General features: G+C 28.8%; 1 protein-coding gene across 3 annotated transcripts in view; it reads left to right on the top strand.

Annotated features, from left to right (window-relative positions):
• Nucleotides 1–10,790, top strand: part of LOC134725706 (forkhead box protein P1-like) — a 66,042-nt gene extending 55,252 nt beyond the window's left edge. For all 3 annotated transcript variants that reach the window (XM_063589753.1, XM_063589745.1, XM_063589737.1), the window contains 6 exons: nucleotides 766–842; nucleotides 1,021–1,122; nucleotides 1,772–1,893; nucleotides 3,100–3,178; nucleotides 3,946–4,091; nucleotides 6,770–10,790. In XM_063589753.1, the coding sequence (XP_063445823.1) occupies nucleotides 766–842; nucleotides 1,021–1,122; nucleotides 1,772–1,893; nucleotides 3,100–3,178; nucleotides 3,946–4,091; nucleotides 6,770–7,055 (812 nt within the window). In that variant the 3' untranslated portion in view covers nucleotides 7,056–10,790. The remainder of the gene's footprint in view (nucleotides 1–765; nucleotides 843–1,020; nucleotides 1,123–1,771; nucleotides 1,894–3,099; nucleotides 3,179–3,945; nucleotides 4,092–6,769) is intronic.
• The last annotated feature ends 1,766 nt before the right edge of the window (nucleotides 10,791–12,556 follow it).

Genomic DNA, 12,556 nt, shown 5'->3' with positions numbered 1-12,556 from the left:
CCGTCCGTCAGTCCGTCCCTCAGTCAGTCCGTCCCATGAAACTTTCGTCACATTTTTCTCAGGAACTACACATCCACCCTTTCTGTAATTTGGTATCAACATTTAAATATGTTAGCCATACCGTGTGATGCGTTTTCAGATTCATCACTCGACAACTTCCTGTTTACCGAACACTTGTATGATTTTACAAATGATAGCCAAGTTGAAAATTTTCGTCACATTTTTCTCAGGAACTACAATACAAGGATTTCTGAAATTTGGTTTCAGGATTTATATAAGTCAGCTATACCGTGTGATGCGTTTTCAGATTCATCACTCGACAACTTCCTGTTTACCGAACACTTGTATGATTTTACACATGATAGCCAAGTTGAAAATTTTCGTCACATTATTCTCAGGAACTACAATACAAGGATTTCTGAAATTTGGTTTCAGGATTTATATAAGTCAGCTATACCGTGTGATGCGTTTTCAGATTCATCACTCGACAACTTCCTGTTTACCGAACACTTGCATATTTTTACACTATTAATATTATCCACTTGCGGCGGGGGTATCATCAGTGAGCAGTAGCTCACAGTTTCACTTGTTTTTCACAATTTTAAGTTGAGGAATTTTTTTATTTTTTTTTTATTTGACGTGCCATTTTTTTCTGATTTTTTTTTTTATAGAAATGATTAAAAGTAATAAAATTACCTGAGAAATTAAGTATGAATTTTAAGTTCTTCATTTTAAATAGAGGCATATCTAATTAATATTTTTTAGAAATCCAAAGAAACCGAGAATTTTACAAGAATACAGATGTCCGCCCACCTTTTACCTATGCCTCTTTAATAAGACAGGTAAGTCTTGCTGTTTAATTTTTCTGAAATTTTTCTATTTTATATAGTTTATAATCATTTTATATATTCCAACTAAATCTGACAAAGGTAATTAGCAATGCATCTTAAACTATTTAACAGTACACTGTACAACATGATATGATCAAAGGGAGATAATGCTTTATTTCATATATTTTAGGCTATTATAGAATCTCAACACAAACAGCTGACGTTAAATGAAATCTATCAGTGGTTCCAAAATACATTTTCATATTTTAGACGAAATGAAGCCACATGGAAGGTATGTTAGATATATTATTATTATTGAATAAAACAGTTCACTTGCTATATAAACATGGGAAAAAAAAGTATGTAGAAAAATTGTGTTAAAGATTTATTAAGCATTTGTAAGATGTTGTAGACAATTCCTGCAAAAAATTTACTTGATTTGTTAGATATTGAAATACTTGCACAGCAGTGACCAATAAAAGAAAGTAGGTTGAATTTACCAATGAACTTTTACAATTAATCCAAGAGAATTTGTTAAGTTATGTTTATAAATAAGAAAATTTTACTTCTAACACACAAAGCATTTACAGTGAATTAAAGAATGGTATTCTGCTTTAATCAAATGACAATGTGTTTACAGTAAATTGAGGGGGAGAAAGATAATTTATCCTCATGCTGGTGTTATAGCTGATGTTTATGACTCTTCTTACATAAAAAAGTTAAATGTAAACAAAGGTTATATGGACAAGACAATCTTTATCATTGAAGTGATGTCTTACCTTGCTCTGAATTTTTATAGCATTTTATTTGTTTTATTCAACTAAAATTTGGTAAGAAATATTTGTGTGGTTTTTTGTACTATATATATAAGGCATATTTTTTTTTTATTTTACTTTAATGCTTTTATGCTTAGTAATTTTTGGTTTCTCTTTTGTTGGTAGAATGCTGTGCGACATAACCTTAGCCTTCACAAATGTTTTATGAGAGTTGAGAATGTTAAAGGAGCAGTTTGGACTGTTGATGAAATAGAATTCTACAAGAGACGGCCTCAAAAATTGGGAGGGTATGTCATATGATTAAATTGTTGCATAAATATGGAGATTTCTTCAATGGCTGTGATTTTTTTTTTTTATACATTTATAAACATAGAAAATAAAACCTTTTTATTTGAAAAGAGTAGAATAATACTAAATTGAGAGTGATATTGAAGAAATCTTCATTGACAAATAGGAGCATACTGCATAAAATGTTTAAAAAAAAAATAAAAAACTGAAATACATGTTCACATGAACTGCAAAATTATACTTTTATTTTTTTATTGTAATTAAATAAGAAGAAAAAAATGTTCTTAATTGAGAAAAAAATATTTTTTTTTGGATCTCATATGCAGTATGTTCTATTGAATGTGTATTTGATAACTTCTGCATCTTGGAACCTTGAAATGTTATTGTGTATATTTCAAATGCAATATTTGACACTTTGTAGCAGTGTTGTTCTGGATGCAGAAGTCTTGTTGTACAAATTATTGAGGTTAGTTTTAATTTTGAACAATGCTTTTTTTTATTTCGTCCTTGCCAAACAGAATGCTATAAGGACATCTTGTCTCTGCATAAATGTTTTATACCAATCGAGGATCTTTCTGGTTAGTGGATGACATTAAACTTAAAAAACTATAGACACATTAGTCATGGTCGACCTAGAAAACCTTCTAATGAACTTTAAGTTCACTACCACAAATTGTTGCTCAGTTTATTGACATACCAGTGTAGTTATAAGTATCTTGACCCCAGATTTTGGCTGAAGCAGCATAATCTGGGAATCCCATGAGGACCATTTTTCTCTCTCTTTGGAAACTGAAATCTCTCTTCTTTTCCCAAAGCATTTTCATGATTCTTTTACTGAAGTTTTTTTTTTTATCCTGAATATTTTATATATATTTATATATAGTTATTATTGGGGTATTTTTGCCTTCCCAGATTGTTGTTATCTTTATTCCACTCTTCTATATAAAAAAAGGTAAACTTCAGCAATCAAATTTTACTAAGATACATCTTAATTTTGCAAATGATCACATTTGGTCTCTGTTGTTACATTTTCTGTTGTGTGAAGAAATGAGTTTGATAAGTTTCATTTTCTTTAATGGTAGACAAACTGGAGATATGGTTTATTGAGTCATGATCTTTGAACAATTCATGGAACATCTTTTGTATTTTAAAATGTTAAGGGGCTGTACCAAATACTAGAGAGTATTTTATTGTTATCGTTTTAGGAGTATGGGAATGAGAGAGATACCAAGTCCTGGATCTGATCCTTCAGTTTTTGGTGATAGTTTAAATGCAAGTCTTAGGGTAAGTTGACTACTGTTATTTAAAAAATGGTACACAATAAACAAAATTTTACTTTTACCTATGGTTGGGAAAAAAATGATTAAGCTGTTAAATGTATAACATTTATTTAATAATTTGGTCTTAAGAAAACAAACAAAGCTAGTAAAGAATAAGAATATTGTCATTTCAATTTTTTTTTATCAATTCTTGGAAGTTCTGAATCTGATTTTGTTGACACACTGCCTTTTACCTTCATCTATGACATTTAAAACACAGAATAAAATTATTCTGGTCTATTTGTGTTTGTGTGATATATATTTGTAATTTCTTAACTTTTTAAAACAGCTGTTTTATGAATTAGTATTTTGTTTGAAATAAATCATTTGATCTTATTAATAGATCATTTGATTTTATATTAATTTGATTCTACATACAAAACTAAAATTATTACATAAGAGCAATTCAAATTTCGCTTTATTTAAAGTACTGATAATCAAGCATGCATTATTCCTTTTCTTTGTTTTATCATGACCATTGTCATCAATCTGACTTGGGGTTATTTGTCCTCACAATTTCCTCACCTTTATATATTTATGTAATAAAATTTCCAATATTTTACAAGTTTTAAACAATTTATTTTAAGCTTGAAAATAAGTCGATCATGAAAACTAGTTAGTTTACAGTTATTTGTAAGCAAAGTTTTTTGTATGTTCATCCATATGCACTCATTTTTGTTCACACATTTCTGTTTAATAGATATAATTTATTTAACCATTTTCTGTTTACAGGCAGCAATAGAGCAAGCTAATATTCATTTTATGAACAATCAGAATTATTCCAACGGTGAATCATTAGATGGAGCTGAAGATCTCTCTATGAAGTCAAACAGAAATGACAGTTCAGAAAGCCTTTCAAAATTTGATTTTCCTTCTAGGTAAGCTAATTTATTTTTTATTGAGTGATGTTGAACTATACCTGTTAAGTTCATGATTAAATGAACACAATTATCTTTTTTTAATTAGGATATTCTGGTACCAAGGAAACATCTATATGCACAATTTAGAGGGGACATTGTGTCTGTGTGTGTATCTGTCCTGTATAAGGCTAAAATTCTGGTTTATTGTAGGTTAAAATTGTATATAATGGTGGTATCTAATAAAGAGATGTGGTATGATTGTCAATGAGAATTCTATCAACTGAAAGGAAAAAAATTAAAGATTTTGGTCAAGATAGTTTATGATGAAGTTGAGGTTGAAGTCTAATGGACTTAAAACTGAGTACAAATGTTCCTTATGGTATGATCTTTCTAATTTTAATGCCAAATTCAGTTTTGACTCCCGATTTTACAATCCCCTGAACATAGAAAATGATAGTACCATTAGGCATATGTGTACTATGGACACATTCTTGTTTTGAATGTTATGAAAAACAATTTTGATTGCTGAATACTCAGTGACCTATAGCTGCTAATCTCTACATCATTTTTAGTCAGGTGGATAGTTGTCTTATTGGCAATCATACCACATCTTTTTCATACTTATCCTCATTTGCACTAACAGTGTAGGACAGTCGGGCCAGCCTTCGGCTGGCCCGAAATTTTTTTTTTGGGCCAGTAAAAAAATTACTTCACAGGCCCAAACTGCAAATTGGTAGCCCAATTATTTTACTCAAATTTTTTTCCGTGTTGAGCCATAAAAAATGAAAAAAAACAATATAAATTGATGTTCTTAATTCTACATCAAACCTTGCTGACACATAACCCTAAACAACACATTCCCAGTCTTCATTGTCACTGAGTTTATGAAACCTCATTGTCCAGTGCCTATATAATATAGATCAATATAGGGTTTTGAAGTGGAAAAAGTGACCTCTCATTCCATGAGAGTAGCGAGAAGTGAAGTTCCATTCGATTGCATGGGGATTTCGTGCCCATCACTAAAGATTTTGTTCTTGCGTTTAAAATTAAACAGTTTTCTGCGAATTGATCTATTAAAATTAGAACTGGGAATTTCCGCGATAGTCTATTCGGTCAGTCATTTCAAAAGTTTGAATTTCAGTCCAAAATGTCAGTGCAAAACAAAATCAAATGACCTTTTATAAACGTAATATTTTCTTATCACTTGTTTCTGTCTTTGGTGGTGTACCATCCACAATCGTATGAAAAATATTCCACGGCCCCAACTTGTCTGGCAAAACAGCCGTTGGACGCCAGAGTAATCTCGGACTACGTACGGATAGAAACACTGATTGAGTGCCTGTGGTTGTATCCGTGTTTGGAGTTCCCTTGTCCTTGTTTGGTTTAGTGGGTCAGACGAGCTTTTACTGTAAATGGCTGTCGTTATTTTTTTATAAAACACAATTTGTTTAGCGATTGCCAGTTAGGCGTTATTTGACCCACTTAACAAGCAATATCACGCACATGTTTGTCAACGCCATGTTAACTGGTTAATATTCTAATCAATGCACTTATTTTTCTTCTACATGTGCATCCTTCCAATTATGGAACACCTCCTCAACTTGTACGTTTTAAAGATGTAACCAGAGGATTTCCGAAAATGATTGTTCCGAAGTTGGGATGTGTTATTTATAGGAGTAATTACGATTTTGAGAATAATAATGCACTCGCCCAATGATTTATTTTTGGGTCAGTAACTATCTATCTTTTTACACTTTCTAATCGCCCAATCAAGGTTTTGGTCGCATTTGGCGACCAGGCGACCGGCTGTGTCCTACACTGCACTAAACGTAATGAAGAAAACATGATATATTGTATGAAAACATAAATACACTTGTGTGGGCAAATGTACACACCTGGTAAAACAGGTTACAAATCTACAGTCCTAGTGACATAAATGTCTAATTTTAATATTACAATATCACTTTTTTTTTTCTTCAAAATTGAAATTCTTCTCATGCACATGTTTTGAAATAATATAAACATTGACATGTATCGATAAATGATTGATTAGATATGTCAGACAGATTTTATATTACCAATTAATATGTCAATTAATGTTATTTTTTCTGCACCTATGAATTTGGTAATTTGTTGATTACAATGAAATACATATTTATTATGTGCTGTTTTAATTAGAAAAAATGATTTTGTTTGACACTTCCTTATAAGGGAAAGATTCTTAAATTTGAGAAAACTAATTATTTGTTTTCCATAAATCAATTAGTAACTAAATGTCACGATCTGTTGAGTATATTTGCCCTAAGGAATTACAGAAAAATAAAAAATACATTTAAACAGGTGTTGGGTACACATTAATGAGACAGTAATCCGATGATATGAAAAACCAAAAGACAATTGAGTAATTTTAGTCAAGAGACAAGAAAATGGTAGCATTTATATGTCTTGAACAAAAAGTTGTAAACTTTTTCTGTCTTGAAAAGATTTTTATTGATCATTGTCCATTGATTAAGAACAAAAGAACTTCCTGTAAAAAGATGTGTATACTACAGGACGTAGACTAAGTGAAAGACATAGCATTTTCTGACTTTAGATACATACATCATTATCACCTCATGATGTATACTTGCACAACTAGAAATGATATTTGATTTGATTCATTTAAATATTTATTTTTTAAATTTTATTTTTTTCAGGGAAGAATATCATATGATGATGAAAGAAGAAGCTCAAGATGATGCTTACAATGAAAATGACAATGAGGGTCATCTGGGTGATAGGCTTGATAAAGATGAAGATATGAATGACAGTGAAATAGACAGTATCTCACAGGAGATGATTGAAGTGAAAACTGAGGATCAGATTTCTGTGCATTCTCCGAAAGACATTTCACATGTACCTACAAATCATGAAATATTTTCAAGTTTGCTTCAGAAGGCACAAGAATCAATGTCAGCAGCTTCAAGTCATATAGCATCTTAGAGAACAGGACCAAACAGTTGAAAACAGTTATTGATAAGAACAATTTGTTAGAGTAAATGTTCTGCTTTAATTTAATACATTAACAAGAAAGCGATTGACGTTTTTTAGATACCTATTATGTGTCAGCCTTATATAAGGGGGACAACTCTTAATTATAAAAAAAAAAAGAATTTGAAGGTTGTAAAAATCTAAACTGGATAGGACATCTTTTGTAAAAAGTGTCGGGGAAAGTTTTAATCAAAATTGTTTTGTTAAGAACTTCTATTATTCTAGTGCTTTACATGTTGTGTTTGTATGTTGTTGTTGTTATTTTTAGAGCTTTTAATTGTTAACTTGTTTTAGACCATTCAGATGACGTGCAGATTTGAAGTGTTACAATTTTTAATTTTAATTAGCAGATATTTAGATCTGGAAATCATAGCTTATAGGGCAGTTTTAATTTAAAAACAGAATGCAGTGCTTCATATGCATAATTATAATGTATAAAATTTTACCACAGTCAAGTGCATCAAGCATTGTAGACTTCATATTAATTTGTTTTAAAAGTTTTGTTTGATGTGCAATAATAGGCAATACAACACAGCTTCAACGAAGAGCTATGTTTGAGAAAATATAACTGGAGTTAGTGCTTAACTACATTTTGTACATTTTGATCAGGAGCATATGTTTTTTAATTAAAGGACCATCATATTTTCTGAGTATTTTTTAAAAATATTAATTTTGTTGACAATGTCTATAGACAGAAGATGTGTGTATTCTGTTAATATTATCATCAATGTAAAAATCATTCATCAATTCATACAGACAGAAGGACCAAAAAATGTTTGTTAGTTCTATAATGTATTTATACTGAAAATTTTATTAGGTTGTTTTGATTATCCCTTGCAACATGTTATTGAGAAGTAAAATAGTTGTGAAATATTCACAACAACTGATTACTCACTAAAAATACAAAGTTAGATTTAACTTCACAGAAATTTTAAGGTTGATGGTAAATTTTTGGATTATTAGTATATTTCAGATTGTCTAGACTTATTAGTAAAATTAAAGACACCGTAAATTTGCCACTAAAAAACTATTTCTTAAAGTATTGTTATAAATACTTCCATAAAATCTGGTTAGTTGTTAAGCATTATATTTTTTAGTTTTTCTGTATGTCATTTTTTTTGTGAAATTGATTTTGGGTCATAATTTTATATGGGAAATAAGTGAACACTGTATCATCTCACTTGTTTCTCACTCTATGTTTCAGTATTGGTAAGTTAAGCATGACATTTTTTATTTTACAAGATTGTGTTCATGTATTTTTGTACATTCTGGTCCTTGTTGTATAAATGTTAGTTGTTAATGTATATTTTACTGTTTAAGTCTTTTGACTATTCATTGAACTCTGTAAATACTTTGTAAATACATCTTTTTTCATAGAAATGAACTTCTGAAGTCATTCTAGGGATAAAACGTAATATTATATTATGATTCTATTTATGAAAGACTTTTTAAAATAAATTATAATTGAGCAATACAATTTTTCCCAGTTTAACTGTTGATAGACTAGTTCCATTTCATTGTAATATCATCTCTAGAGTGTTGGCAGCAAAATTAATATTTTAATTTCAAAGTCTTAACTTGTTACAAATTTCCATACTCCCATAAAAAAATACTAGAAAAGCTATTTCTAGCATTTTGACCTTTACATTCAACGATTTGATTAATTCAGTAATTTAGAGTTTAAAGGGGCACTAGCTGTCAAATTCATGGTCACCTATTTGACTCAAATTTTCATATTTTATTCATAACAATGTAAAACATTTATCCAAACTATCAAAAGTGTGAAATAAACAGTTTACAGAGCATAGGGGCAATAATATGTAGTATCGTTTCGTGTGTATTTTAGTCTAGACTCCATCTAATTAAATATTGAATTGACCTCGGATGACCATATAAGTGATGTAAACATAAAGATACTAATGATTAGATATAAATAGATTAAGCCAACACATGCATTTGAATTTTTATAGGTCTGTTTAAATTTATTTTATAGATTAAAAATATATGTTTCTCCTCATTTTTACATGTAGAAGAAAGATTTTTAGTGGATCGAGTCAGTCATCAAATGATTTACCTTTGTTTCACTTGCAATGTTGACATTCCTTTCCTTTTAATAAACAGTACACGTACAAAGCATGGGTTGTCCATCTCTAGTTAAGGGGTTAAATCGAAATTCACATGAATACAGATTTAATGAGGTTGACTTAACTTATTTACTTGCAAGTGAATAAGTCATAATCCATATTATTTAGCTTAATTTGACAAAATTGAACCATTTTGGCTGTTAAAAGGAATTATTATTTCACTATTTCACTTTTATCATTGATTGAACAAAAACAAATCATACTTTGAATTTTTATGCATCTTGTAGCTAGTGCCCCTTAAAAAATATGATCGAGATATTATTTTACTCTCCTATCCTTTGTTCCTTTTTTACTGTAGATAGCCACTGTTAAACAGCATTTATAAGCCAATATCGTTATGTATACATCTGTCATTTTATCATTAGATTTGAAATTTGCAAAAAATAGAATTTATTATTGTAGAAATGACATTGCTTTCAATAAATTTGAAAGGCATCTTTAAAAAAATTATCAGAACTACATACATTTAATGAAAACCTGATTGACTTTACCACCTTTTGCACAAATATGTTTAATTTCAGTGGAGGTAAAAACTGGATTTTACAGCAGGTCAAAGAGGTTTTTAAATATGAAGGAAGTATCCCAATTTTATTTTTTATTTTCTTAAAATGATGTCCAAAAGAATTCTAAATTTCTGTCAATAAGATTTATTTATCTACCCAAGAATTATTTAAGAATCTTCTATTTTTCTGAAATTTTTCCGTTTTATTTTTTTAATCAAATGTTAGGAAAATGTACAGCATATGTATTTATAGGCTGCTAAACATTTCATATTTTGTTTGTTTGTTTGTTTCATTTATTTCATTTCATATTTTGTTTGTTTTCTTTTTAATGGGACAATCATTTCCTAAAAAGTAAAGAGATGATAGTCTGAACACTGTTATCTTTATTGTTATATCATTGATTTTAATCACTTTCAGAAGCAACAGATGTTTTCATTTGTTCATTCTCTGTTAAATATATTTATTTTTTTATGTCTGATATATCTGCTATACAAACAAAACCAACAAACTGATCTGTTATTGTATTTATTGAAAGTGTACTAATAGCAGTTTGAAGTTTTTAATGTCAAACAAAAAAACTATTTGAAGTTTTAAATGTCAAACCAAAAAACTATTTAAAGTTTTTAATGTCAAACAAAGTAAAAGGAGAACAGAGAATAAAGAATAAAGAAATTATGAAAAATAAAATCATAGAATAAAGTAACTGATCTTTTTTTATTTTTTTTTACATTTCAACAGATTTATGCTTTTTATCAAAAATAAAATAAAACTAAAAGAATTTTATATATTGATGTAAATCTGATGTGGTAAATAAAAAATAAAAATGAGATTTGACTTAGTAACACTGTCATGCTATAGCGTTAAGTTTAACATCTTGTTTTATAAATTTCTCTGCATTAGAAAACCTAAATGTGCAACTGGTTTGCATAATAACTTAAAAAATGTATTTAAAATACAGTTCATCATGCCAATACTAATTTGGTAGAATGTGTTTGACCTTAAAGATTTTAAAATCATTTCATTAAACATAAATTCACCTATCTCACTAGTGTTATTCTTGCACATCAATTTTACATACCTCTTTTTCTCTGTTCTTTCATCTTTCTAGTCATTTTTTTGTTTTTTGTTGAATTTGCAATCTGTTTGTTTCTTTCACATGTACAGTTGTTACTATTCTCCTGAAAATCAAACTCTCAAATAATTTAGCTTTTAAAATTTGTATTCATTGAAATTAAAAAGTGTATATGTATACACAAACATTCCCTTGTTTTTTCTCATATATTTTAAGGTTGCAAACAACTTGCTTAGTTATATTTGTAACATGTTATCTTTCCATCTTTATATAAAAAGTAAATCAGTTAAAGAATCAGAAAGTATTTTTTTAAAACCATAACATCATAACTTGGTAAAAATAATTAAAAAAATGGTCTCTCTAATGTTGGATTACACATTCAAAGCCCTGGTTATGGGGCAGTTTTTACTTAATAGTATATGAATAGTGCTCTTGGATTTCTGTAACAGTAACTCTTTGATTTATACAGTATTCATGGTGAAATATGACTTTCTGTAGCATCCTATATAAGTTGTAACTTTTGGATTTATACAGTATTCATGGTGAAATACGACTTTCTGTAGCATCCTCTATAACTTGCACTTTTGTGATGTGTAGATTTAATGGACATTTCACAGAAGGAATATACAACAGTTACAAAAGTTGAACTGCATTAAAAACATAACACAATATGGTTAATCACCTAAAACAACTGTTACAGCTAATAAGTGGTTATAAAATGATTAGAATAAAAGAACTATTATTAGTTAACATCTGTCAAGCATGCAATATTTCTGTTATATGCTGAGCAAAAATAAGTTATAATATTTTAAGATGTAATGATAAAATTAGACTAAAATTAAAACTGTTTAACAATAATTAGTTGTAAAACAGGTGATAAAACATTAAATAAAAAGATATGTGAAAGACACAGAAAGTAGACAATTGATGGAGTCATATAAATTAAGATTTCTATGATTTTAATTTCCGATTTAGATTTTACAAGGTAGTTCTATTTCAAAATCTATGCAAGTATTTATTACAAGTTGTGTCTGTTGTGTATAAATTATTACAAGGAGTTTAAAGTATGTACAATTTTTTATCAGGACAGCTAAAAAATTATACATATAATTAGAAATGTAGTAAAATATCAATATCTCAGTTATCCGATAGCAATTTGTGCAAGGGCATTTTAATTAGATAAATTTGTAAAGCATGATTTAAAATGATATGGACATTTATTTTTAAACTACTGAGAAAATAGTAGGATGTTTTAAAATAACATTTTATAGTTTCCTCTTTAGCAATAGTTATGTAATCTCTTTTACTGCACTATACACCAAGTATTTTAAATCTGAAATAGCTGTATTTTTTTCTTTCTCAGGAAAATCTGTATTTTAAACAGTATTTTACTACTAAGGAGTGTATGTAGTAACCGGTGCATTTCATGATTACCTATCTTTCTCTATTGTGTAATGTCTTCATCAGAGACAATAAATAATATACTGGGTTAAAATGTTTGTTTGTTTTTTCTTGTGACTTCAGGATTTCAAAGAAGATGTACTATAATTGCTGTAATTGTGTCAATGTCATGAGACAGGCACTCTACAATGGCTAATTAAATTAGAAGACACTACTTCATATACAATGTATTTCTATTTTTTTTTTGCTGAGAAATATATCAATGAAACATCATGAATTTCCCATGTTTTACAATATGCTTTTGGATGATCATTCATGATAGTAGGTGCAAAA

This window comes from Mytilus trossulus, chromosome 1 (assembly GCF_036588685.1).
Source record: "Mytilus trossulus isolate FHL-02 chromosome 1, PNRI_Mtr1.1.1.hap1, whole genome shotgun sequence".
In the NCBI taxonomy this organism is placed as follows: Eukaryota; Metazoa; Mollusca; class Bivalvia; order Mytilida; family Mytilidae; genus Mytilus; species Mytilus trossulus.
Note: the sequence above shows the minus strand (reverse complement) of the source record. Positions and strands in the feature narration are given on the sequence as shown.